Source organism: Balaenoptera ricei, chromosome 3, assembly GCF_028023285.1.
Source record: "Balaenoptera ricei isolate mBalRic1 chromosome 3, mBalRic1.hap2, whole genome shotgun sequence".
NCBI classification, from domain to species: Eukaryota; Metazoa; Chordata; class Mammalia; order Artiodactyla; family Balaenopteridae; genus Balaenoptera; species Balaenoptera ricei.
The window spans coordinates 150,950,795-150,978,621 of record NC_082641.1 but is presented as its reverse complement, the minus strand read 5'-3'; the positions used below and the strand labels follow the sequence as shown (position 1 = coordinate 150,978,621).

Below are 27,827 nucleotides of genomic sequence, written 5' to 3'. Positions count from 1 at the left end.
AAGAAAGAAATTTGCCCATTTTTCAGTTTACTAAGTTGGGGATATTGGATGGAGTAGCATTGGTACTTGTAAAAAGAACTTTGTTGGCTGTGGTATAGAGGGAAGAAGAGAGGCTGGTTGTTCACAGAAGCCAGCAACAAAGTAGGCTCTGGTGCCTTTTGGGAAGAAAGGAAGACTTGATGATTGTCTGCTCCCTAGACATACCTTTCATTCCTTTATCGCTCTCACATTCATCTGTTCTCCCATCCAGCTATTCATCCTCCTAGTCACTCACTGTCCTATCCATCTGTCAATCCATCCATCCGTCCATCAGCCCATTTACTCCTCTTCCCATCTATCCATCAGCCCACTTACCCATCTTCCCATCCACCCACCCATCTATCCATTCATCCTCCCACACACCCATCCTTCCATATGCCTTCCCTCCCACCCATCCTCCCATTCATCTAGCCACTTACCCATCTGCCTATCTGGCTAGCCATCCTCCCATCTTCCCACATACCCACCCTCCCATGCTCCCATCCATCCACTGGCTGTTCTGTTCCAGGCTCTCTGGGGCAGAACAAGATGAATCAGACACGGGCTTAGCCTTTCAGAGCTCACAGCCAGGTCAGAGAGAATTTGTGAACACAAATGACTATGGCACCAGGCGGTCTGGTGATGAAAGCCCTAATAAGGTGTGAAGAAGTTCTAGCAGGGCAGGGGGGCTGGGGTGCTGGGAACATTTCACGGAGCAGGCTGTGGTTGAGTTAGACTTTGTGGGATGGTTAAACACAGGTGTGGCGAAGGCACTCCAGGTGGAGGAAAGAGCATAAAGAAAAGCATGGATGTAGGAAGCAGTCAGGCACTGGCTGTAGCAGGAGGTGAACGCAAGGGAGCGGTGGGATCCTGGAAAAGTGAAAGGGGCAGGTCACCAAGGCTTTGGGCCAGGGAACTTGGGCTTGATCGTGCCAGCAGCAGGGAGCCATTGAGGGTTTGCCCTAAGAGGGTCTCTGGTTAAAGGCAATGGAGGGAGACGTGGGAAAGGGGGATTGGCACACACAGCGGTTGGGTGAGAGCCCCTGGAGATTTCCCTCTGGAGGGCTTCTGAGGGGAAAGAGCACTGGGCAGAGAGCTGGACCTGAGTCGAACCCTGGCAGCCACTTCCTAGCTGTGTGACCTGGGACAAGTCACCTTCTCTACCTGGGCCTTCGTTTTCTATAGGAAGAGGTGGCAGTACTTTGCATCCCTTGTGGACCCGTGCTGGCTAAGGTGGGGCGCTCCTTATCCTGCCTCAAGAGATCATAGGAGGACTCAGCAGGCCTTTTTCATCTTGGCCCGTGGTGCCTATGGCTCCACTCTGCCCACCCACTCATGCCCACCAGCCCGGGGGCGGTGGCAGCATCTGAGCCCAAGGCCATATCTGCCACCCATCCTGTCTGCAGCCCTCAGACCACCCTGTTTGAGTTGATGTTGGGCCCTTCTCCTGCACGTAGCCGGTTCTGCTGTGACCCTGGTTTCCTCCGGGCCCCGATTTCCTCCTTCCTTAATAGAGTTGAAGCCTTTCCCGCGATTGGTAACCGTCATCACCATGCAAAGATTAAGTGTGTTCAGGCAGGAATACCACAGCTGTATACTGTGGGGCACAAACCAAGCCTCTTCTTGGTTCCAGTGGCTTGAACCTCATTTGACACATGCCTGGCCCAGCGTCCAGAATCAATCAAGGGGATGGGGAAAACAGAAACCTTTCGCCTTGACTGCTCCATTCTTCAGCTCTGACCCACCCGCCTGGGCTGCTCCTCTGACAGGTCAGCTGGGAGCCTTTCCTCACGCCTGCTGCCCAGCCAGGTTGCTAGGCGACCTCACGAGCATAGGATCACCACCCAATGTTCTTCTACCCACTTTCTGCGCTCAAGCCCTTTGCTTCTTCCTAGAGAAAGAAATGCATGTTTCTGAGGCTGGGTCTGGGAGTGTTTTAGATGCTCCCTCACCTCTGTGAGAATGTCTTTTCTGCCAGGTGCAGCCTTGAGTGCAGAGCTGCCCACTTACCAGAACTTTCTGCAGTGATAAGACTGTTCTGTATCTGCTCTATTCAGCATGGTAGCCACTAACCACATGTGGTTATTAAGCACTTGAAGTGTGGTTAATGTAACCGGGGAACTACATTTTAAATTTCATTTAATTTCAGGTAATTGAAATAGCCACATGGGGCTAGTAGCTACCATATTGGACAGCACAGCTCAAGTGGGTTCCCGAGAGGAGAGAGTGCCCATCTCTGGAAACATTTAAGGCAAGATCTGGATGAACTGGTCAATTTCTGTGCCCCAACCCCAGTCTGTCCTCACCGGGCCCCCTGTGGGTAATTGCCAGATGTCATTGGGTGAAAATAACCTTTAGAAACCACTTGCATTCCTCATGCTGTGTCTCAGCACCTCCCCGTCCGGAGGCACACACAGTTTTCCCAGAGTTATAGCTTAGCTACAATTTTATCATCCAGCTTTGTTTACTTATTATGGCTTAATTATTTTTTCTCTTTATCATATTATTTTCCTAGTTATCATTTTAAAGGGTTGCTTAATATCCCACTAAGTTAACCATCATCCTATAGTTGAACATTTAGGTTACTTCCACTTTTTTGCCATAATTATGGGCTAATGTGAATGTGATCCTAGTACATGTCTTCTGTTGTCTTTTTTGGAATTATTTCCTGACCTTACATTCTCAGGAATGAGGGCTAATAGGCTTAAAAGTTATTTTCAAGGCTCTGGAAACCTATTGCCAGTTTTCATCTTTACAAGATTGAATCTGTTTATATTCTTGTCAGTAATCAGTTTATGCATTTTACCACTGGTTTGGTTACCAGCAGTAGAGGTGGTCATTTTTCCTTGCTTTTTTTTTTTTTTTTTTTTGGCCGCACCTTGTGGCATGTGGGATTTTAGTTCCCCGACCAGGGATCAAACCCGTGCCCCCTGCATTGGAAGCGCAGAGTCTTAACCACTGGACTGCCAGGGAAGTCCCTTGCTTTGTTAATTTAAGAAGTGTAAAGTGATCTTCTCCGCTTTTTGGGAAGAGAGTCTTGGCAGAAGAATCCCATGGTTTCTGTCTGCCTGTGGCCCGTTAGTAACCACGTTTCCCATCTGGGTCCCTGATCCTAGATTATCAGTCAGGTCCTCCGAGAGGCCTCAGTGAAGGTCACTTTGTAGGTCATGGTGCTCTTGGGAGTGAAGAGCGCCTCGTTACACAGGTGTTGGATGGTGAAGTATTTCCATAGGTGTCTGCTCTCTGCTCTAATAACCTCAGCGTTGGGGAGCTCATTTCCTTTTTGGTGCAAATGACAGTCATCCAAAGGAGAGTTTGTTGGCTCCCTGAGGAAAGTCTAAGGGCAGATTCTACCTTCAGGATCAGCTGGCTCCAGGTGTTCGCAGACCCTCAGCATCTGCCCTCCTCCATTTGTGGCTGGTCTCGTCTTCCCTGGTCTTGGCCTCACCCTCAAGCAGGCTCTTCAAAGGGGTGGCAAGGTGGGCTACGAGACCCTCCAGCCTTCTGTTCTGCCAGTTTAGCAACCCCAGAGAAAGAAAAAACTTATTTGCTGATAATTTTACAGAAAAAAAAACAACAAAAGCAAACCAAAAGACCACTCAGGTACGACCCTGTTGGCCTGCCACTGGCTGTGACTGAGAGGGTCAGGACTGAGTGGCTGGGCTGGGCTGGGCTGTGTGCCAGGACCAGGTGGGCTCAGCAGCGCCTCATGAATCCCTGGCGCTGAGACTGAAAGAGAGACGGCTCCCAAAGGGAACTGGAGTTGTGAATCCGCAAGGGAAAATGGATGCTGGCCAGTTCCCCTGCCGCCCCGCTTTAGGATTCATTTCCAGGCAGCTCCACCAGCTCCCAGGCCTGAAGTGAGCTGTGCCGCAGCAACGCGCCCTCCCAGGCCCTTCTGCTTTTGTGCTCTCATTTACTCTGTTTTGGTTCTACAGATAAGGCAGCTGTCACAGATCAGACTCTGGGCACTGCATGACCTTCGCAGACTCAGTTTCCCCATCTGCAGACTGGGAATTGGGAGTTGGGGCTTGGGAGGGGCGGCTAACGTTCCTTCTGGTCCCTGAGCTCTGTGATATCAGCCCTTTCCCTGGAGGAGGAGGGAGGGACACAGTGGTCAGCCTGCAGCCAGGAGGGAAGAGGAGGGCCTGGGGGCTGTGCCCAGCTGGCCGTCTCTGTGTGGTTGACTTTCAGGAAGCTCCCAGTCCCTGACTGGGCTGGCTGGGCCCTTTGGGTGGGGCAGGGCTTCTTCTGGGAGGGTTGTTCCCACCTCCTTCGGGCTGGGCCCTGCGCCGCACAAGGGGGAGGATTGTTCCCACAGAGGTGCCTGGGCAGAAAGCACAAGTGGCCACTGTGTGTGCGCTCTCAAGGGTGTGGGCTGAGGCGTTAGTCACTGCCGGCCAGCGGTGGAGGGCTGGGTGGGCGCTCCGCCCGTCTTTTGCTGGACCCCAGTCTTGCCTCAGCCGGTGGGAGAGACGGACGTCAGAGGCCACAGACGGCCACTTGTTCTTTATATGACTTCTTGCCTATCAACTCCCATGGGTGCCCCGTCCACGTGGACCACCCTTAGCTTTCCAGTGCCCACCCACTCCCCAAGATGCCCTCACATCAGACCCTGGAGAGAGCTTGGTTATCATTTCCCCTCTCTCCTACTGCACAGAGGGGGATACAGAGGCCCAGAAAGGACCTTGGCTGAATTTACAGGCACCTCTGGCAAAGCGGTCATGGACTTTGAAGTCACACAGGCCCCAATTCAACTCCCAGCCCTGCTATTTTACCTGCTGTGTGACCTTGAGCAAGTGACTTCACCTCTCTGAGCATCAGTTCTCTTCTATATATATAAAACGAGGCCCTTAATAATAACACCACCCTATTGTAAAAATTAATTGAGGGGATCTAGCAGTGTCCTCTCAGGCCCTCTCTAGGCTCTGCTACTTCGGAGCTAGTTTCATTTTCAGGCTCCCCTTGGGAGCACGATGACCTAGAAGCTCCAGGACTGTGGTAGGCAGTGCTGGAGGCTAGCAGTAAAGGAGGGCTTGGGGCAGCAACTGTTCTGAGGTTGCATTTCATTAGCTGACTTGATTACGTGTCTATCCCTGAACCAATCACTGTGGTTAGAGGGAATGCAGTGTTCTGATTGGCCGGCATAAGTCACCCGCCTGCTTCTAGATATGGTGGTGGAATCAGCCCCGTTACAGCTTAGGGACTGGGAATGAGAGTGGGTTGGCTCCTCTGAAGAAAAATCAGGGAAGGGTGAATTATGCTATGGGAGGACAATGATTCCAACCTGCTGATTCTCCCTCTAGGCAGAAACTCTTCACTAGAAAAGTGCCTCACACATAATATGGACTCAGTAAATAATGGTTGAATGAATGAATGAATAGAATTAAGCTGATTCCTGCCAGCCTAGTGTAGTAAAGAGAACACTGGACTGGGAGTCAGGAGACCACCACAGCTCACAATCCTGGGTGGGTCCTGATAGCTCCCTGAGCCTCAGTCTCCTCATCTGGGAAATGGACATGATGGCTGGCACCTGCCTTAATGACTCTTGGGCAGATTAAATCCTGGCAGTTTCAGTCCTCCGCAGCTGCCAAGCGCTCTGACGCTGAGAGGTTGCTATTGGCTTTAGCAAAGGGAGATGGAGCAGGGAACACTGGGCACTCGCCAAGAAGTGCGTGCTGGGAAGTGATTTGGAGCTCAGGCTCTTTGAGCCAGGCAGGCTTGAGTTTGTATTCAGCCTTCACCTTCCCACTTGCTGTGTGACCTGAGACACTCACCGTGCCTCTCTGAATCTCAGTTTCCTCATCTGTAAATTGGGAATGCTGATATTTGTCTCTAAGGGCTGCCTTGAGGATGAAATGAGAAATTCCACTCAGGGCCTGTCGCAGCACACAGTGAGTGCTTAGACAGTGTTAGCTGTTTTTATCTTCAGCCATCATTATGTTCTCTGTGGCCTCAAGGTGATAGATTGCTGCTGTCACCTACAAATTGGCACTTGCCATCTACCTCTACAAGGATTAAATCATGAGCTGCTGCAGCTGCTGTCTTTCAACAGCCCCTGAAAGGAGTTCAGGGTGGAGAGCAGAGATGAGGCGCTCTGTGCACTGGAAAAAACTGGCAGAACAGGTCTTCAGATAGTTAGATATTTTCAGAAGACAATTTTATGAGCCCAATTCTTGTATCTCCTCATATCTAGAAAAGCACTAAAATCCTTCATGGTGACGTCTGCTCCTCGTGACTAGCAGTAGCTTTCATGAGACTAGCAGAAACCTGCAAAAAATATGTGTTTGATTGCATGTACTCCCCCTTCACCCAAATCACATGTATACTGACCTTCCCCCCTACCTCTTTAGGGCAGTTTCTCAGAGCTATCTGAAATGCTGTCTCCTGGGCTGTAGTCCTTGTTTTGCCCCAAATAAAACTTAGCCCACAACTCTCATGTTGTGCTTTTTTTTTTTTTTTTTTCAGTTGACACTACCTTAACCAGGCTTTTAATTTGGCCAAGTCGCTTTATGTACCACGATTGCTACCAACCCCTTTCTGGCAGGCCCTGGGTCTCTGTGAAATCTGAGTGAGGTGCTGGGCAGTGGGTGATTCTCAATGTTGATGTTGGCACCCCGCCAGAGGCTGGGCCCCATGGTCAGTGCTGCCTTTCAGGATGGAGGGCAAAACAGGTTTTGTGCGCTCCTGGAAAACGGTCCCCGCCTGGGCCTCACCTACCTTCAGGAGAAAATAGTCCTTTTGAGGAAACCCAGGAAAAGGTGGCTGCAGCCTCCTTCACCAGCTCTCAGGAGTGAAAGGTGAACTCAGCTCTCCCTGTGCCGCTGTGGCTGGGGGCTGGGAGGGCATCTTCAGGGTGGTTGCCTTGGTCACCTGGCCCTAGCTCTGGCCACCCACTAAGCCCGCTCCTGTCTTCTCTGTAAAGGAGCAGAGTGGGCCTTAACTTCTCTCTGGATTTGGAGAGGAGGAGGAGAATGAGTACTGTACAATGTGAAAGGATACTTTGATGGTCCTCTAGTGGGACAGAAGAAAATCAGCTTTACAAGAAATGAAAAGGCAGGCACATCATCAGTTGTGTGTGTGTGTGTGTGTGTGTGTGTGTGAGTGTGTGAGAGAGAGAGACAAGCCCAAATGCTAAATCAATGAGTTTCTAAGGCATTCTGAACAAGCTTTCTAAACTGAGTTCAGGGGGGAGGACCCCACCCAGCTAGGGCCGAGTGAGCAGCGTGAATTCTAGGACAGGGACTGACCTCGGGGGAATGGCCCCGCATGAAATTCCCTTCCCTGAACGGAGCTCCTGGGCCAGATATGGAAGGTTCCATACACTGTGGCCGCCAAGAGTGCAGACCCGGGAGCAGGGCTGCCAGCGTTCCAGATCAGCTTTGTCACCCAAGTCGCTGGGACCCTGCCTCAGTCTCCTCATCTGTACGTGAGATAATAATTGCACCTACATGGTAGGGTGGTTGAGGAGATAAATGAGTTAGCACAGGTTGAAGTGTGGACCAGGGTCCCTTGCAGAGTGGGTCCTTGACAAATGTGAAACCATGATTGTCACTGCTTGGGACTTGGGGACTTTGCAGCTCAATTAGCAGAAACATTTACCTAAACTGGGAGTAAATTTACAAATGAGCGTATAAATTGCCTATTGGCATCACTCCCTTCGAGAAGGTTCCCTAGCGGGGCTTGGCACCCCCTCCCAGTTTCCACCCCCCACCCCCCATAAGCTCACCGTCTCGCCACAGGCAGTAGAGGGGTGGGTCTCTCCAGCTGGCCCTTGAGCTCCTTGAGGCCAGGAGGAGGGTCACTGTGTCTATGCATTGTGAGTGCCCCGTGCAGGGCTGGCCTGGGGGTGCTCTTGCCTGTTGGCATCTGGTTTCAGAGGCTTCTGAATTCTGGAGATGACAGGGGGACCTTGTGTGATAGTGGAAAGCGCTCGGAATCCAGGAAGTTAGAGGACCCAGATTCACATTTTGGTGCTGCCTCCCTAGTTCCAGTCCCGTCCCCTCTCTAAGTCTGTGGAATGGGGTGTCACATGAGCTGATGTGAATGCCGGTTGTCATCCACAGGGGTACTTGGGCATGCGGGAGCGACTCAGCCATTGGCGTTTCCAGCGGATCAGGTGGCAGAGTTGTCCTGTTAGGCGAGTGGCGTGCGGTGCTGTCCACAGGAAGGCACCACGGTGGAGTCCAGGGTGGCTCACTGTTTCCGTGCTTTCCACACCAGACTGCTGTTCAAAGGCTGCAGACGAGCAGCTGGCTTTTAGGCCCGTGTTGTAGGAAAGCATGCTCTCTTTTTAACACCAGGACACCTCTCATCACCAACAGCAGCATGGTGGGTGGGTGCTCCCAGCAGCAGCCCTCGAGGCTCACGGGACCACCTGGGAAACAGTGGGCCCGGCACCCTTTTCCTGGGCACCAGCTCATCGTGGGTGAAATTGCTTGCACTATTACACGGTTACTTCTTGCTCGCTCTCAGTTTTTAAAATCGTGGTGAAATATGCATAACATAAAATTGACTGTTTTAGCGAATTCTAACTGTACAATTCAGTGGCATTATGTATGTTCACAGTGTTTGTGCAGCCTTCCCCACTATCCATTTCCAGAACTTTCTCATCATCCCAAACAGAAACTCTGTACCCATTAAACACTAACTCCCCATTCCTGCTGGTAACCAGCCCCTGGTAGCCTCTATTCTACTTTCTGTCTCTATGAATTTGACTACTTTAGGGACCTCATTTAAGTGGAATAATGCAATATTTGTCCTTTTGTGACTGGCTTATTTCACTTAGCATAATGTCCTCCAGATTCATCCATGTTGTAGCTTGTGTCAGAATTTCCTTCCTTTTTAAGACTGAATAACATTCCATTGGATGTATATATAGTCCTCCCTCGGTATCCCAGGGGGATTGATTCTGGGACCCCCCGCAGATACCAAAATTCATGGATACACAAGTCCCTTATATAAAATGGCATAGTATTTGCATATAAGCTATGCACATCCTCCTGTATACTTTAAGTCATCTGTAGATTACTTATGATACCTAAGTCTATGTCAGTGCTATATAAATAGTTGCCAGGTACGTGGCAAATTCAAGCTTTGCTTTTTGGAACTTTCTGATTTTTTTTTTTTCTGAATATTTTTGATCTGCAGTTGGTTGAATCTGAGGATGTGGAACCCAAGGATGCGGGAGGGCTGACTGTACCTCATTTTGTTTATTCATTCATCTGCTGATGGACACTTGGGTTGTTTCCACCTTTTGGCTCTTGTGAATAGCGCTGCTATGAACATTAGTGTACAGATACTGCTCAAATCCCTGCTTTCAGTTCTTTTGCAAACATACCTGAGTGGAACTGCTGGGCCATAGGGTAGTTCTATGTTTAACTTTTTGTGAAACTGCCAAATTCTTTTCCACAGTGGCTGCACCATTTTACATGTCCACTAGCAATGCACAAAGGTACCAATTTTTCCACATCCTCACCAACACTTATTTTCCGTTTTTAAAAAGTTATAGCTATCCTCATACGTGTGAAATTCTCCCTTTTTCATCAAATAAGAAACTGTTGTTACGACCAGGTGAAATGCATCTAGGAACTACTTCCACTGTAACTGGTGGGCACTAAAAACCCTTTTCATTTTACTTTATTTATTTATTTTTGGCTGCCTTGGGTCTTTGTTGCTGCACGCAGGCTTTCTCTAGTTGCGGCGAGCGGGGCTACTCTTCGTTGTGGAGCATGGGCTCTAGGCGCGCGGGCTTCAGTAGTTGTGGTGCTTGGACTTAGTTGCTCTGTGGCGTGTGGGATCTTCCCGGGCCGGGGCTCAAACCCAACCCCCTACATTGGCAGGCAGATTCTTAACCACTGTGTCACCAGGGAAGTCCCTCATTTTACTTTTAATGTATGTGAAATGATGCAAATAAATGCACGAAACATTCTATTAAAGTTTTAAAACAGTACAGAGAGAGTGAAAGTGTCCTTTGAATCTGTCCCCATTTCAGGCTCCTCCCCAGCCTGCTGTCAGGCAGTATCTCTCCAGAGTTTTCCATGCAATTATGTTCATGTGTGAGCATTTATAAAAGAGTAGTTTTCCATTTTTTTATATGAAAAGCATCATACCACTTTTTTTTTTTTTAAACATCTTTATTGGAGTATAATTGCTTTACAATGGTGTGTTAGTTTCTGCTTTATAACAAAGCACACCACTTTTATTGTTCAGTGACTTGGATCTTTTACTGAACAATAAACAATCTTTCCATGTTGTTGTTTCTAGATCTATGCTGCTCTTGTATTTTTATTTATCCTATAGTATGGGTGTATTGTACTTAAAATAATTTATTATTAACCACAGAACATTGTTCCTCATGCATGCCCTCCTGAGCTGACATAACGAGCGAGCACTGGCCATTGTTGAGAACAGCGTACCTCCTACTTCAGCCTCTCATCCGCATCTGGACATCTGGCCTCTGTTTCCCACTCACGTGGGCCTCTCTGAGCTGGCCTCCAGGGGTCAGCTTCCTGCCGACCATGGCTGCTGACCTTCCATGTCTTCACTTTGCAGGCCAAGAACAAGGAGACAGGTGCCTTGGCTGCCGCCAAAGTAATTGAGACCAAGAATGAGGAGGAGCTGGAGGACTACATCGTGGAGATTGAGATCCTCGCCACCTGTGACCACCCCTACATCGTGAAGCTCCTGGGGGCCTACTACTATGACTGGAAGCTGTGGGTAAGCTACCACCGCCTGTCCCCCTTGGCTCCCATGGCCTGGGGCCACCGGACCCTGCCTGGTTCTAAGGGCCTCAACACTTTCTCAGCTTCTGCTTTGAGGGCAAGGGCTGGGGCGAGGACAAGGTGAAGTTGGGGGGCTCTGGTTCCCCTGCCCCCTCTTTCTGCAGAGCCTCCCCACTTTGGGGGCCAGGGGTAGTGGTTTGGAGCGGGAAAGAACTCTGAGACTCTGCTGCCTGGCCTCGAATCCCAACTCTGCTTGGATAACCCTAGGCAAGTTCTTAACCTCTCCTTGCCTCAGTTTCCCCATCTGTAAAATGGGGATGATAACAGTACCTAGCTCACTGAGTTGTTCCTGGGATTAAATGAGCTAATTTATGATGGGTGCTTGGAAGAGTAGCTGGCACATGTCAGAGTTCGCTGAGTGTGAGCTGTTTTATTATTTGTTGTGGTGGCATCGTTATTACTACTGCTGCGGCTGCTCCAAGGGGATGCCTTTCAATGGCAGCACTAAAGGGAACCCTTTAATAGCCCCCACTCTCCGTCAGCAATCTCATATTTTGAGGTGCACAGTGCAGATACAGCTTCAATCCCCACCTTCCCAACTCAGCATCACCCTTGGAGGAATTGCGGGGTGCCCTGGTTTTCATAGAGCCTGTCCTGCAGAATGGCTCCCGCATTGATGTTCTCCTAGTATTAATGCCTCTCAGTTTATAAAACCCAAACTTCCTAGAAGGTACATGTTTCCAAACTCCCTTTTCAGCCAATGTTGAGCCCGTAAAACATCATATTTACGTTCCTAAAACTCAGCATAACATTTGTAGCGAAATGATGTACAGGAAATCTCGTGAATTCTAGATGTAATTAGAAGACTGTCAGAATCACATGTAGACAGTTTGCAAAGGGAGCGAGGGTCAGTGGGGCCTGGGCATCTCGGAATGTGCCGGATCTGAGAGAGAGGCCCAGGCTCGTGCTACTGCAGTTACCAGTTGTTAATAATGATTTGGTGGTCAGGAGGGGATTTTTTTTTTTTTTGGCGTGGCATGCAGGATCTTACTTCCCCAACCAGGGATCAAACCTGGGCCCATGGCAGTGAAAGTGCCCAGTCTTAACCACTGGACCACCAGGGGATTCCCAAGAGGGTATGTTTTAAGCATTGGACCTCCTATCACGATAGTTTATCATGTACAGGGAGAGTGTTACTATGTGTTAGTTACATTTTAGGAAATTAATGGGGAGTCTTGAGTTGACACGTCATGCTTTATAATTTTTCCCATTTGAAATAATGTGAAATAGGCTCCAAGTTGATTCTTTTTGCACAGAATGCCTGATTTTGAGGAAGAGAGCTACTGATGCTTAATGGGGAAATCTGTGTTTCATTTGAGAAAAGGATCCTGTTATTTAAGAAAACGAAAGGAGTGGTTTAGAAACCACTGTCAAAGTTCATCCCTCTCATTTCACAGAAATGAAGGAAGCCAGTGTCCGAGGGGGATGAGAACTTGGCGCCCCAGCTCCGCCCAGAGCTCTGTCCACTAAAACTGGTTGCCCCGCAGTGGAGGCCAGCTTTCTTTTGCTTCTCTGAGCATCTCCTTGGGGAGTCTTCTAGATGTCACTGGGGGGAATAAAACCACCATCACCTGACTGTCAGCTGTGGATTTCAAAGCCTTTCCTCATCCACTGTTTCTGGGCACCTTGGAAGGTGAGCCGGGCAGGGGACTGGTCACCCTTTTCCAAAGGGGAGGGGACAGATGGACAGAGAGGGCAGGCTCTTTGCTCATGGTCACATAGCTGAGGCCCAGGAAGCTGAGCCTATGCATTTCTTCTGTCTTGATTCATGGAGCTGCCTTTTAAAAAATTTTTCTTCTTTTAAGAAATTAAACAAATTTAAAAATATATGGCTATCAGAGGAAAATGAGAGTATACAGAAAAGCAAATACAAAAACAAAAAAGATTAATACCATCCAAATCTTTACACCAAAGATAACCACTGATAACATTTGGAATATATTTTTCTAGACTTTTTCTATATATACACACACTCATAGTTATTAAAAAAAGATGAACTTACACCAAACTAGTTACTTCACTTTTTACCCTTTGTATTTAAGATATATTAAGAACAACTTTTCACGTCTTAGGGAAACAGCTGCATCTTCATTTTTTTCTTTTTCTGTAGAATTCCATCTTCTGACTATTGAGCATTTAGGCCGTTGCTTTTTTGAAAAATTTTAATTGCTGTTATAAGCAACTCTGTGATGGACATCTTTGAATTTTTGTGTTCTTGCCTGAGAACCTCTTTAGGAGAATTTTTAAGATTTTTAAGTGTCTATTGCCAAGCCGGTCTCACAGAGCCACTTTTTTTTTTTTTTTTTAAATTAATTTATTTATTTTTGGCTGCATTGGGTCTTCGTTGCTGCGTGCGGGCTTTCTCTAGTTGCGGTGAGGGTGGCTACTACTCTTCATGGTGCGCGGGCTTCTCATTGCAGTGGCTTCTCTTGTTGTGGAGCACGGGCTTCAGTAGTTGTGGCATGTGGGCTCAGTAGTTGTGGCTCGTGGGCTCTAGAGCGCACGTTGAGTTGTTGTGTCACAGGGGCTTAGTTACTCCATGGCATGTGGGATCTTCCCGGACCAGGGCTCGAACCCGTGTCCTTTGCATTGACAGGTGGATTCTTTTTTTTTTTTTTAATAAATTTATTTATTTGTTTATTTATTTATTTTTGGCTGCATTGAGTCTTCATTGTTTGGTCTTAGTTGCTGCACACGGGCATTCTCTAGTTGCAGCGAGCGGGGGCTACTCTTTGTTGAGGTGCACAGGCTTCTCATTGCAGTGGCTTCTCTTGTTGTGGAGCACGGGCTTCAGTAGTTGTGGCACGCGGGCTCCGTAGTTGTGGCTCGTGGGCTCTAGAGCGCAGGCTCCAGTAGTTGTGGTGCATGGGCTTAGTTGCTCCACGGCATGTGGGATATTCCAGGACCAGGGATCGAAGCTGTGTCCCCTGCATTGGCAGGCGGATTCTCAACCACTGCGCCACCAGGGAAGTCCTGGCAGGCGGATTCTTAACCACTACACCACCAGGGAAGTCCCCAGGGCCACTTTTGATATTATACAAGTGAGTTTTTCCATCAAACCACCTAACTACAACACATACGCACACCCACCCACCCATCCATCCATCCATCTATCCTGCTATCCATCAACACAATCTTCATTGAATTGCTGATTACGTACCCATTAAGAAAAACATGTTTTATGTGTCTGTTCCCATTATTGTTTGTGACTGGATATCAAGTTCATTATGTTCCCAAGTCCAAAGATAATACCAACAACAGCTAACATTTATTGAAGGCTTACTGTGTGCTGGGCCTTTTGCTGTGCATTTTACTTGCGTTATGTCATTGAATCTTCATTCTTTGAGGTTGTTGCTTTATCCTCATCTTATAGATGAAAGTGAGAAACAAAGATACTAAGGAAGTTCCCCCCTGCCAGGCCACACAGCTAGAAAGTGGCAGAGCTGGAAAACCCGATGGAGAAAAAGGACAATTTATAACTGGCCAGTGGCTGTGATGAGGTTGTTTAAATAGATACACCAGAATTTTCTGTCCCAAAGTTGTCACTTTAGGCTGGTACTTTCTTATCCAGGGCTGCTGCTTTGGCTAAAATCATTTCTCACCCTCCTCTTTTGTACTTGCCCCTATAGCCTATATTTGTTACTTTGTAGACCCTTAAAGGTGCCATCTCTTCATTTTTGAAGATTTGGGTTTTAGACATTGTGAAATCAAGGACAGTGGCCCTGGAACTGGGTGGATCAAGACGGACAGAGGGTTTCAGGCAGGAGGATCAGCGTGGGCAGTGGTGTGCAGGCGGGAAAGGTGTGGCATGTTGGGATCACGGGTGGACTAGGTTTGGGGCAGCACGTGGTGAAAGATGAGGGCAGTCATAGGAGGCGATGTTGTGGAGAGCCTTGAATGCCCAGGTGAGGAGTTTGTACTTGATCTCTTTTTTTTTTGGCTGTGTTGGGTCTTCATTTGTGTGCGAGGGCTTCGTCTAGTTGCGGCGAGCGGGGGCCACTCTTCATCGCGGTGCACGGGCCTCTCACTATCGTGGCCTCTCTTGTTGCGGAGCACAGGCTCCAGACACGCAGGCTTAGCAGTTGTGGCTCACGGGCCTAGTTGCTCCGCGGCATGTGGGATCTTCCCAGACCAGGGCTTGAACCCGTGTCCCCTGCATTAGCAGGCAGACTCTCAACCACTGAGCCACCAGGGAAGCCCCTGCACTTGATCTTTTAATAGATCAGTGGTTCTCAAACTACAGCCTCTCGGACCAGTAGTATCAGCAGTAGCACTTGGGACCTTGTTTGAAATGCAAAATATTAGGTCCCAGCCCAGACCTGCTGAATCAGAATCTCTAGAATAGGGCCCAGCCATCTGTGTTTTTTTTGTTGTTGTTGTTTTGTTTTTTTTAAAGTTGTATTGGAGTATAGTTGATTTACAATGTTGTGTAGCCATCTGTTTTAAGGAGCCTTCTAGGTGACTCTGATGCTTGTTGAAGTTTGAGAACTATTGCTTTAGGTAATAGGGACCCAGTGGCAGTCTCACAGGGAGAGACACAAATTTTGCGTTTTAGAAAGAAATCAGGTCTGAGGGGGCAAGAGTGAAAGCACCGAGACTGACCAGGAAGTGGTAAGAATAGACTAGGCCAGAAGTCCAAGGATGTGAGATGGGAACATCATTTGGTCAGGAAAGGATTCAGAGAAAGGAACATTTGAACTGGATCTCGAAGGATGCATAGCTCTCCAAGGGATGAGAGAAGGAGAGGCAGTCTGAGGGACAGCATGTACAGAAGTGTGTGGAAGGGAGGAGTCTCATTCTGAGATATAAGCTTGAAGGTGCGCCAACTTTTTGGTTCTTGCCTTCTGTGTGATGATTCTTGGCCCCATCTTGTGGCCAGGCCAGGCCTTCTGTGCGGCTCCAGGAGCCAGTTTTTCTGCGTGGGTGTCTTTGACAAAATCAGCCCTGGCCTGGGGTCCACTCTCAGGGGCTGGGCTTTGGGATGAGAAATTAACTGTTGCCCAAGTGTCCTGGGCCTCTTCCCCAGCCATGGCAGGCAGGGATGGACTTTGCCCAGACGGGGTGGAGGTCACTCACCAAACCACCCTACCTGCAACGTGGCAAGATTAGCTCATCTTCTTCTAGAATTTGTAATCTTCGCAAAATCCTTCTAGTGGTTTCTTATGACCACTTCTGCTTTTTTTTTTTTTTTTTAATTTATTTATTTATTTTATTATTTATTTTTGGCTGTGTTGGGTCTTCGTTTCTGTGCGAGGGCTTTCTCTAGTTGCGGCAAGCGGGGGCCACTCTTCATCGCGGTGCGCGGGCCTCTCACTATCGCGGCCTCTCTTGTTGCGGAGCACAGGCTCCAGACGCGCAGGCTCAGCAGTTGTGGCTCACGGGCCCAGTTGCTCCGCGGCATGTGGGATCTTCCCAGACCAGGGCTCGAACCCGTGTCCCCCGCATTGGCAGGCAGATTCTCAACCACTGCGCCACCAGGGAAGCCCCCCACTTCTGCTTTTGAATATCAAATGGTGCAAGTGGGGGAAAAAAACAACCCCAAATATTCTAAACCAGCACCATCCAATAGAAATATAATGAGAGCCATATATGTAATTTAAAAAAGAAATTTTTTTTTTTTTTTTGGCCACACTGCTCGGCTTGTGGAATCTTAGTTCCCCGACCAGGGATTGAACCCAGGCCCTTGGCAGTGAAAAATGTGGAGTCCTAACCACTGGACCGCCAGGGAGTTCCCTAAAAATTTTCTAATTGCCACATTAAAGCAAAAAGAAACTGATGAAATTAATTTAAATAATATAATTTATGTAACCTAGTATATAAAACATATTATCATTCTGACATGTCATCAATGTAAAAATTATTAATATTTTACCTTTTTTTCCTTCTAAGCCTTCAAATCCAGTATATGTTACACACTTATAGCACATCTCAATTCAGGAGCTAAATTTTCATTAGAAAATGCTTGATCTGTATTTAGATGTCATAAAATTTACAGGTGAAAAAGTAGATTCACATCCCTAGGTTGTTCCAACGTTCTTAAATATATCCCAATAATAGAATCGAGTACCAGTTTGTTTGTTTTTTTTAAATTTTATTTATTTATGGCTGTGTTGGGTCTTCGTTTCTGTGCGAGGGCTTTCTCTAGTTGTGGCAAGTGGGGGCCACTCTTCATCACGGTGCGAGGGCCTCTCACTATCGCGGCCTCTCTTGTTGCGGAGCACAGGCTCCAGATGCGCAGGCTCAGTAATTGTGGCTCACGGGCCTAGTTGCTCCGCGGCATGTGGGATCTTCCCAGACCAGGGCTCGAACCCGTGTCCCCTGCATTGGCAGGCAGATTCTCAACCACGGCGCCACCAGGGAAGCCCGAGTACCAGTGTTTAAACTTAAATTAATTAAAAGTGAATAAAATGATACATGTTGTTCTACAGTAGCCACATTTCAAGTGCTCAATAGCCACATGTGTTTAGTGGCTCCTGCATTAGACAGTGTAGACAATGCAGCTCTGGATGTACACCAGGCCCTCCACGTAAGTGAATGTGGGAAACCCTGGGCTGAACTCATGAATTTCCTTTGGTTTATAACTGCCCCTCCCCCTAACAATCCCATCCCCCTGACCCCCACCCCTATCCCTGAGCCAGATTTTGCCCTCTGGGAAAGTCTTTCAAGGGTTAGGTCTCTTTTCCTACACGTCTCATGGGAGTGAGACAGAGACAGAGTAACATGATGGTAAATGTTTAACAATAAACTCTCTGGGAACAACAGCCCTGGTTTATAGCATCTGCCAGTTTCTGTGTTGTATTCCCACCATGGTCAATTTCAAGCTAAAACAAAATGTCACTAACACAGAGTTGGGAAGAGATGCGGTAGCACTCCATGATGAAGTTATTCCTGCCATACAGATACGATAGATGTAAATAACTTTAAGAGTAGAGAGAACACTAGAATGTGCTAAAACAATTAGGGAAGCCATGAGTTTTGAGTGTTTATCATCTTTGTTGTTTTTAATTCAATTTTTAAAATAATAAGGTTACGTAACAATTTTAAACAATGGTTATGTTACCAGCTTACAAAAATTCCTGAAAATTTAACAATCAGTCCTCACAAGTCAGTGAAAGCTGGCTCTGGCACACCTCTGGAGCCACACCAGAGGAGTGTTGACTAAACCGCAGAATGCTACAGCTGGATGTCATGCAGCCAACCTCTCATTTGAAAGATGAGACAACTGCAGACCAGAGAGGGTCCGGAATTTACCCAAAGTCACACAGTGAATTAGTCACAAGCCCAGACATACAGATGTCAGAGACTGTGGATGAGAGGCCCTACTCATGTCACACTGCCCTGTGAACAGCCCTTCCACAGCTCTCCAGAATACATTCCAAACCCGTTACCTGGTACACAGGCTAATTATAGTCCATCTGTCAGTATCTTCCCAGGCCTCTCTTCTCCAGCTGTTCTAAGCTACTTGCAGGTGCTACGTCCAGGCCTTTGTTCGTCTAGTGCCTTCTTCCAGGCAGGCCCTCCGCGTTGTCATCTGCAGAGTCAGCAGGAGCATCGCTCCTTCCATGAGACCTTTTAAATTCTTCCCTGGTACCTCTAGGTGGAACTTACCTCCTCTTCCTCTTCTCTCTGCTCCTTAGTTTTCTCTTCTCCTACCAGTCACATTTTAGTGCCTCTGTGTCTTGGTGTCTCCCTCCTCCGGTAGACAGGACCCTGCTTTTGCTCCCCAAGGGCTGGTCCAGAGCAGGGGAAGGGGTGGAGGTCCAGGCAGACCCCCTCCTCTTTTGGGGCCAGCCCTGCCCTGGGGAGACTGAAGGCAGTGGGGCACCTGCAGCCCACAGACCATACCCTGGGGCCGACATTGCCCTTGCTTTTTTTAAAAATAAATAAATTTATTTATTTATTTATTTTTGGCTGTGTTGGGTCTTCGTTTCTGTGCGAGGGCTTTCTCCAGTTGCGGCAAGCGGGGGCCACTCTTCATCGCGGTGCGCGGGCCTCTCACTGTCGTGGCCTCTCCCGTTGCGGAGCACAGGCTCCAGACGCGCAGGCTCAGTAGCCGTGGCTCACGGGCCTAGTAGCTCCGCGGCCTGTGGGATCCTCCCAGACCAGGGCTCGAACCCGCGTCCCCTGCACTGGCAGGCAGACTCTCAACCACTGCACCACCAGGGAAGCCCCCTTTTTTTTTTTTTAAAAACATCTTTATTGGAGTATAATTGCTTTACCGTGTTGTGGTAGTTTCTGCTGTATAACAAAGTGAATCAGCTATATGTATACATATATCCCCATATCCCCTCCCTCTTGTGCCTTCCTCCCACCCTCCCTATCCCACCCCTCTAGGTGGTCACAAAGCACAAAGCTGACCTCCCTGTGCTAGGCAGCTAAAACATAGGCAGAACACTCTATGATATAAATCACAGCAAGATCCTTTTTGACCCACCTCCTAGAGAAATGGAAATAAAAACAAAAATAAACAGATGGGACCTAATGAAACTTAAAACGTTTTGCACAGCAAAGGAAACCATAAACAAGACAAAAAGACAACCCTCAGAACGGGAGAAAATATTTGCAAATGAAGCAACTGACAAAGGATTAATCTCCAAAATATACAAGCAGCTCATGCAGCTCAATATCAAAAAAACAAACAACCCAATCCAAAAATGGGCAGAAGACCTAAATAGACATTTCTCCAAAGAAGACATGCAGATGGCCAACAAACTCATGAAAGGATGCGCTTGCTTTTGACCGAAGCAATTCTCCAGCTATTGGTAGCTTGCAGGGAGGAGAGGAGGAATCTTCCTGCCTCTGAAGCTCTTCCTTTCTGCTGAATCTGGCTGAGAAGTGAAGGTGGCTGTGGAGTCCTGCTTTGCAGGCTGTGAGGATTTTGAAAGCTCCTTCTGATTGGTTCCTGACCCCTCATTGCCCTCAGCCTTTTTGACAGGACAGCAAACCCTATGTCTTGATCTGTTACCTATTCACCACGGGACTTCTGGCTCCTATCTCTAGAAGCTTGGGTCATCATGGGGGAATTAAGCCTGCAGCCCTGTCAGACCATAGGGTTCTCCATTTATTCATGTAAACAAGTGTCTGTTGAATTCCTTCTTTGTGCCCAGCCCAGTTCAAGCCCTGAGGATACAGATCGGCCAGGTCCCGGGCCTCACTGGGCTCAGAGTCTTGTGGTAGAAGCAGATGATATGGAAGCAAATGAAGAAGTAAATGAGAGGACTTCAGCAAGTGATAAGTGTGTGAAAGAAAAATAAACTGGGAAATGGGATAGAGGTTCCCAGGGTAGGGTCAGGAACAGGTGCTTTAAATAGGATGGATAGGGAAGGCCTTTCTCGTGAGGTGACCTTTTAGCTGAGGCCCCAAAGGAAGGATGCAGGGCAGACCTGCAGAAAATTCAGAGGTGGAAAGTTCTAGGTAAAGGGAATAGGAAGTGCAAAGGCCCTGAGGCAGGAGCCAGTGAAGCCTCTAAAGGACCAGACAAAAGTTGTTGTGGCTGGAGGATGGCAAAGGAAGAGAGGCAGAGAACCATATGAAAGGAGACCAGATTGTCATGGCCTGCTGTGTGCTAGGCCCTGTTCTAGGGACTGGGGATTCAGTAGTGAACAAGAGTTACAATTCTCACACTCATGGAGCTTACAGTCTGGTGGGGAAGATGGCCAGTAAGCACAGAAACACATAATTCAGGTAACGATAAGGACTATGATGGGTATGAAATCAGAGGTGTGGCTAGGGACAGGGCAAGTCACCTTCTGTGCATGGTCAGCAGGAGGCCTCTCTGAGGAGGTGACGTTTGAGAAGGACCCAGTCAAGGGAGGATCAAGGGGACAGCAACTGCAAGGGCCCTGAGGTGAGAGCATGCTTACTGCATTCAAAGGCAGCGAGGGGCTGGTGTGCCTGGGATGGGGTGGGGGTGGTAGGAGATGGGGTCAGGGAGGTAGGGGTTGTGGTCTTATTGTAGGTGTTGGGAAACCTCTAGGAGGTTTCAAGCAGTCCAGCGTCTGCCCTCTTCCTCGGCCATTAATCTGATTAGTTTCTGAGTCCCTTTGATTCTTCTCCATGTCTGTCTCATGCATTGTCTTCCCTACCCTGCAGTGGAGGAACTGGGACAAGTCCTGGCTCGTAACACCAGTTGAGATCTTAGCTAACCTCTGAGTCTCTAGCTCTTTATCCCTAAAATGGGGATGATGGTAGCAAAACCTATCCCATTGTAAGGATTAAGTGAGGTCAGGCATGGGCAGCAGTGTCTGGCACAAAGTGGGTGCTTAGTTAATGCCATTGCTTCTCTCTCCCCTCCTCTCACAGTCCTTTCATTCCATTCCCACTACACCCTCACCCCCTGGTTTGTGGCAGCCTCTTCTCTTCTGGCTTTTCTGCCTTTCACCTGATGAACCTACCCGAGGCTTTGCTGTGATCCATGTCATCCCCAGACAGTAAGAAAGGTGATGTCAGGGTGGATGAAGGAATCAGCACAGGGTGAGGAAAGCCCTTTCACGTGCACACAGCCAGGCCTGGCCACCACCCCTGGAGCCCTGGCACAGGAAAAGTTCAGAAGTCCCTCTGCCCCCAAGTTTTGTCTGGGCAGAAAGTTTTACACAAGTTTATCTGCCCAGGAATCTCCTTGCTGACTACCAAACAAAGCATTGACTCCTTTGCTTGCGTGGAAGGCCTCCACAGTTGGAGAGCCTCCCTGGATTTTCCCCCCAGGTATGAACTTGTCATTCTCGAAGCTAAAGAGCTGTAATATTTATGTAACACTGTCCGTAGGGCTGCCTCTCCCAAACCTCATTCATTCTCCTACCTCTGGAATAGTTAATATTTTTTTAAGGTGACTCACTTTTTAGAAATTAACTACATTAATTGAAAAAGAAACTTCCATCTCATTACCCGAAATGGAAAATTAGGACCCACTTGCCGTAAATAGAAATAAAAGAAAATAAACCACTTCTGTTCCATTCTGGCCCAATCCCTTTGTCTGCCAGAGCCCTCAGCCCAGGACCTGTGCTCCCTGTTAGGAGGAAGGTTGTCACCACGGGTCTCTTTAGCGCTCGGCAGTGACGGGGCTTGGCAGGAAGGACAAGCACGGTGGAGGAACTCCTCTCCCCCCGTGCCGTGCAGTGCCCCAGTCTCAGGACCTCCGCCTGGGGATGCGCCCAGGCCAGGGGTGTTTGGGTCTGGCCAAGCCTGGAAGGCCAGAGGTTGGGGACGGTCCTCTTAGGACTGAGGCGGGCAGGCTCAGCAGCTTGTCCAGGGACACTCAGGGGCCAGAGGCTGGGTTTGGACCCACCTCTCCTGACCCGAAGGCCAGTGGTCTTGCTCACCCAGCTCACGTCTCAACTCTCATTGTCTACACCTGGGCTTTCCCAGCATTCTTAGCTGTGAAATCCTCCTCTGTTGAAATCTTCACGGAAGTCCTGTGGCCACAGAGAAAATAGCAGCTGCCCTAAGCTGGGCAGGCCTCCTGTCACCCTCAGCCCCCCACTCCCATGGTGGTCCCCAGAGTAGCTTCCAAGCCTTTTGGACTCTGTTTGGTCTGCATCAGGGTTTGGATCATTTTCTGTGTGGCGGGGAGCTGTCCTGTACGTTGTAGGATGTTTAGCAATGTCCCTGCCTCTACCCACTAGATGCCAGCAGAACCCCCATCTCCCCACTCAGTGTGACAACCATAAACGTCTCCAGATGTTGCCAGATGTCCCCTGTGGGACAAAACCGCCCTCGGTTGAGAACGACGTGTCTCTGCCACTCACGGCCTCTTGTTGTTGGGAGGAGGAGGGTGTCTGCTAGAACGGGCCTACAGACACATTTTGTTTGGCACGTGAGATGGTTTTAGAAATTTGCTGCTAGCATTTGTCAGAAGATGGCACATAAAGTTCTGGCCTTTAGACTTTTCTTGAACAACCTGAAGATGTGGCAGCAGTTGCCTGGGGCTGAGCAGCAACAGCCCCTTGGGTGGAGATTTGCTCTCTAATTAGCCTCAGACCTCACTACTCCCTGCTGTCCCCAATACTCAGCCTAAGGGCTGTATGTTATTGGTGTGTGCCACTGTTTTTCATTCTTTTTAAAAAAATTTTATTGAAGTATAGTTGATTTACAATGTTGTGTTAATTTCTGCTGTACAGCAAAGTGATTTACGTTCTTTTTCATACTCTTTTCCATTCTGGTTTATCACAGGATGTTGAATATAGTTCCCTGTGCTATACAGTAGGACCTTGTTGTTTATCCATCCTATACATACTAGTTTGCATCTGCTAATCCCAATCTCCCAATTCTTCCTTCCCCCTTGGCAACCACAAGTCTGTTCTCTATATCTGCCACTGTTTTTCTTAAAGTAGAATTGAGAGGATATATTTCTCATTCCCATGTCTCTATTGAAACTGAGGAAAGTGCAGATAAGCAAGAGGACTGTGCTCTTAGAAAAGTGTGCAAGATGACATTTTTTCATACAGGCAGAGCTGCTTTGCCCCGTAAGTTAGCTCCTCAGACCTGGTGGCATTTAAGCTAGGACTCCTGGCCTAGGGAATGCAAAAATAGGTTTGTAAGGCGGCTGGGAATTTCCTGTACGTATATACCAAGTTTGTTTATGTGTGTGTGTGTGTGTGTGTGTGTGTGTGTGTGTGAGAGAGAGAGAGAGAGAAACTGAAGGAGTGACTGTAGGCTTTTCAGAGTGTGACTTCTTGTCAGAAAGTGAACATTCTACAAAGAGGAAGTGCAGGGCCCAGGGTCACAGAGCAGGGTGTGTGTGGGAGGGCCCCGCTGTCCACATGTGTTCATATGACTACATGTCACTGGCCAGGGTTTCTGTGGCTTGTCACCTTGGGCTCTGAGGCTAGCTGTTGGTCACTGACAGAGATTGCATATCTGGCCTTAAAAAATACCAGAACTCTAAAGAGAATGTGACATTAGAAAGTCACTAACTGCGCTGTGTGCATTTAGAAAGTCACTCAGCGCGGCAGAAGGAATGCTGGCCTGGATGGAATCAGGGGACCTGAGATCTTCCCAGATCTGGGACCAACCCTCTGTGACCCTAGGAAGCACTGTCCCTTCCCTGCACCTCTGCTTCCTGGCCCCTAATGCCAGGGCCTTGGAAGGGATGATCTCAAGGAGGCCTTTTGGCCCGAGTCGGCTCAGTTTGTCCTAGCCCAGGTATCTCTGAAATCCTGAACTCCGGGTTCGTGGTCAGCTGTGTGGCCTGTGGTGGCCCTTCTCCGCAGTATTGTGGGCCAGGACCTCTTCCCATGGGCTCTGGGGTCCTGGTGCCCCTGGGCTTCCCTGGCGTTCACTGACTCCTGCTGTCCTTCTGGATTAGGCCTGTAGGGGTATCCACTCTGGGGACACACACGCACATCCATAATAGCACTTTGTGAAGCACTTGAAATTCTGTGCAGCCCTCTCAGTCCTCTGGGGTAAGTGTATTGTTACTTCTTACCGCTTCTGTTGTACAGATAGAGTGCCTTGAGGCTCAGGGTGGGGAAGCAGGTACAGAAGCTTGTGACTTCTTGGCCCAGAGGGTAAATCAGGAGGGGGGTGGGGCGGGGGTGGGGGGTGAAGGTGAGAGGGAAGAGTCAGCAAAAGAACACAAATAGCTGGCCTTTGCTGGGAACTTTCTCTGTGCTGGGCCCTTTCGTGATTATCTTGCCGAATCCTCACAATTCTATGGGATTGAGATGTTGTCACCCCCATTTTATGGATGTGAAGACTGAGGCTCAGAGACAGTGTCTCAGGGCTCACATCCAGGTTCCAACTCAGATCAGCCTGGCTCCCACCTCTGCGGTGCACCCCGCGCCCCCGGGTGCCAGCCCACACAGTCTGTGCCCCCTCCTCCACTTGAGGACCCCGTTGTCCCGCAGACCAGTTTCTGGCAGTGTCTGGTGGGGAGGGGCCTGTGGCTCGAGGATCCATCCAGCTTCTACCTTGGGTGCGGTGGCCTGTCAGCTACTAGCAGGTAGAATGGCAGTAGAATGGTGTAGCTGTGGATGGACAGGCCGGGATAATGTGGGGTTTTGCCTGGAATCCTGCTGTTGGAATGGCCGGACCGGGGTCTCTGTGTCACATTCATAGGAGCGAGGGTGACTCTGTGGTCCGGGGATTTGCCTGCCATGTTCCCAGGCATTTAGTTCACCATGTGACCCCATCAGCCAGCGGTCATCCCCTCTGTGGCACTCCTGTGTGCTCCTCCCATCGCCACTCACCACCCCCCACCCGCTGCCCCAGCTTCACTCACACCCTCGTTCCTTCGGTCCATCAAGCAGTGGCTTTGGAGTCAGCTGGACCTGGGTTGGAATCTTGCTGCCTCTGTGCTGCTGTGTGACCCCAGACACATCTCTGAGCCTCAGTTTCCCCATCTGGACATGAAGGGTGATGACACTGATCTCGCAGCTGTTGGCCCAGGATTAGAGACCCAGCTCGTCCCAGCTCGCAAGACAGTAGGAGCCCCGTGCCAGGCACCCAGCTGACAGGTCACGTGTGTTGTTCAAAGTCTAGATTGGCAGATAAACGTGTAAACCCGGTCCACAGGCTGTACCTAAGGCAGACTTTTTCTAGTGTTTTGCAATAGTGTGGCCCTTTGTAAGCTGGTGTTTTTCATATAGGAATCCAAGTGTTTGGCTTGGCTTGAAGCAGCTCTCGCCACAGGGGCCCATATTCCCTTGCGGCATCTATGAGCTGGGCTGAGGGCTGCTACCCCATAGACGGCCACCTGCTCTCCCATCTGCCCTCACCCCCACCCTGGCCGCTTCCCTGCATTTATACCCTGTCTGGCCCTGATGGGAACAGATAATCCCAGTCCTGGGCAGGCAAAGTGGGGAAACAGAGGGATGAGCCGGGGGCTGAGGGGCTGTCTTCTGTCTTCCTTGGATAGCGAGGGCCACTTCTTCCTTCCTGGCTGTGTCCCTCCTGGTCTCTGTCTCAGGAGCCCTCAGACTTGTGTCATCACTGATGGAACCTTCAATACTTGCCACTGTGGCAATCTCTGCATCCCCGTTGTGATCACTCCTTCCTGTGTCTGGTGTTCCACATCCGTGATCTCATGTGACTGGACCCCCCTCCCCGGAGCACGTGGGGCAGCCATTATTCATTCATTCATGCGTTCACTCACTGACTCACTCATGCATTCATTCGTTCATCAACAAATGTTTCCAGAGCACCAGCTGTGTGCCAGGCACTGTTTTAGTTGCTGAAGGCACAGACATAAAGCCCTGCCCTCTGGGAATTTACATTCTTTGGGGCAGCGGGGGTGGGGAGGCAGAGGATGGACAGAATAAGACTGTAGAGTGTATGGGCAAATAGATGCTTAGACTTGCCCAAGGCGCCCAGTGTTTTTGCCCTGCTCTCTGCTACTCTCAGATTGTTCCTTCAACCTTTCATGGGCAGCCACTGGCGCTGGGGGCTTGTCTCTGAGTGTGGGCTGGTCATTTCAGTTTCCCACGTGGATACAGCCTCTGGTGTTACTAACGGTTGGAGCACACTTGCCGAGTGCCGGGTCCTGAGCCGTGGGCTCTCCCCAAGTCATCCCATTGCTCACTACCCAGGTGGCAGATCCTATAGTTCCCCACACTTTATACATGAGCAAACCGAGGCTCACATCTCTGCGCTTGTTCCGAGGTCTTTCCTTGTCCAAGGTTAGTCAGTGTCAGGGCTGGAATTGGAACCCAGGTGTATCTGACTCCAGAGTCAAAACCCGGGGCTCACCTTATTTACTCAGGTGTTTTGGTTCCTTGGAGACTTTGTCTCTTGGGTAATAAGTCAGGGAAGACTGGGGCTTGCCCTTGGGGATGTAACAGGACACGAACGCCCTGGTTCCTTGGAGACTTTGTCTCTTGGGTAATAAGTCAGGGAAGACTGGGGCTTGCCCTTGGGGATGTAACAGGACACGAACGCCCTGCACCATCTTCGCTGCTCTGTGAGCAGCTCAGCGCTGGCTCTGCCTGCCATGCCCACCTCTCCGCATCGCCACCCCTCTCCCCTTGGTTTCAAATCCTACTTGTCCCTCGAGGACCATCTCACATGCCACAAACCTTTAACGATTTTAGTTGAAAATGCCGTTTCCTACCAGTCAGGCAGGCCTTGCAGCTGTGTGTCTGTATTTCCTGTGACCCTGGTCACTCCTAGTCTTGTGGATTTGTGAGTCCATCTAATGAGGGGCATGGCCCTGGACCATTCCTCTCTATGGCGGCACGAGCCCTGCCACCCCTGGCTTTAGGTAATGGTGGCCAGACAGACAGATGGTCAAATAGATGAAAAATGTCTGTGCAGACAGAGAACTGCTTGTGTCTCCCCTAGGGGCTGAAAATCCAGTTTGCATCTGCCTGAAGTCTGGTTCCAGCCCTGATTTCCTGGTGTGATGAGGAGAGTGGCGATGGTGATAATCATCATAGTGATGACAGTGACTGTCGTCTGTCACCCTCTGGCGGGGTGCCAGGCACTGTGCTTGTTGTTTTCACATGTGGTATCTCATTTACTCCCCTCAGGACCCCATCACGGTTGGAATGTGTTGTCCCCATTTTACAGATGAGCAAATAGAGGCTCAGAGAGGTGAAGCATGTTGCCTAAAGACACACAGTGGCAGCATTTGGACTCAAGCTCAGAGGACGGCACACTTGGATGTGGAGCCATCTCGGTCTCCTCATCTAGTAATCCTCCCCACAGGGGTTGTGGCAGAGGTGCCATAGAATGTGCCAGACAGGCTTAGAGGCTCCCTGTTGCCTTGGTAGGACCCCATCCCCTCCCCTTTGGAACCCCAAGGTTATCCCTTGTGCCCTTCCTTCCTGCCAGGGGGCACTCAGTTCCCACAGTCTCGAGGGGAGCCCAGATTCCTTCCTCGGACTCTCTGTGACGTGGTGGGTGGAGCTGGAGGCGGAGGAGCAAGGCCCGGCGTTCTTGGGAGGCCTTGTGGGTGAGGGCTGCCCCGCTCAATGGCCGCATTGTTTGGCCTGGAGCTCAGAGGTGTGGAGGTTCTGGGACTCCACCTACGGGGACCGGCTGCTGAGAAGCTGGAGACATTTTTGTGTTCACTGTTGTGTTTTTTTGGGG

The 27,827-nt window shown here is 49.4% G+C and overlaps 1 protein-coding gene across 2 annotated transcripts in view; it reads left to right on the top strand.

The window, feature by feature from the left end:
- Window positions 1-27,827, top strand: part of STK10 (serine/threonine kinase 10) — a 120,435-nt gene that overhangs the window by 13,106 nt on the left and 79,502 nt on the right. For both annotated transcript variants that reach the window (XM_059917677.1, XM_059917678.1), the window contains exon 2: window positions 10,573-10,737. In XM_059917677.1, the coding sequence (XP_059773660.1) occupies window positions 10,573-10,737 (165 nt within the window). The remainder of the gene's footprint in view (window positions 1-10,572; window positions 10,738-27,827) is intronic.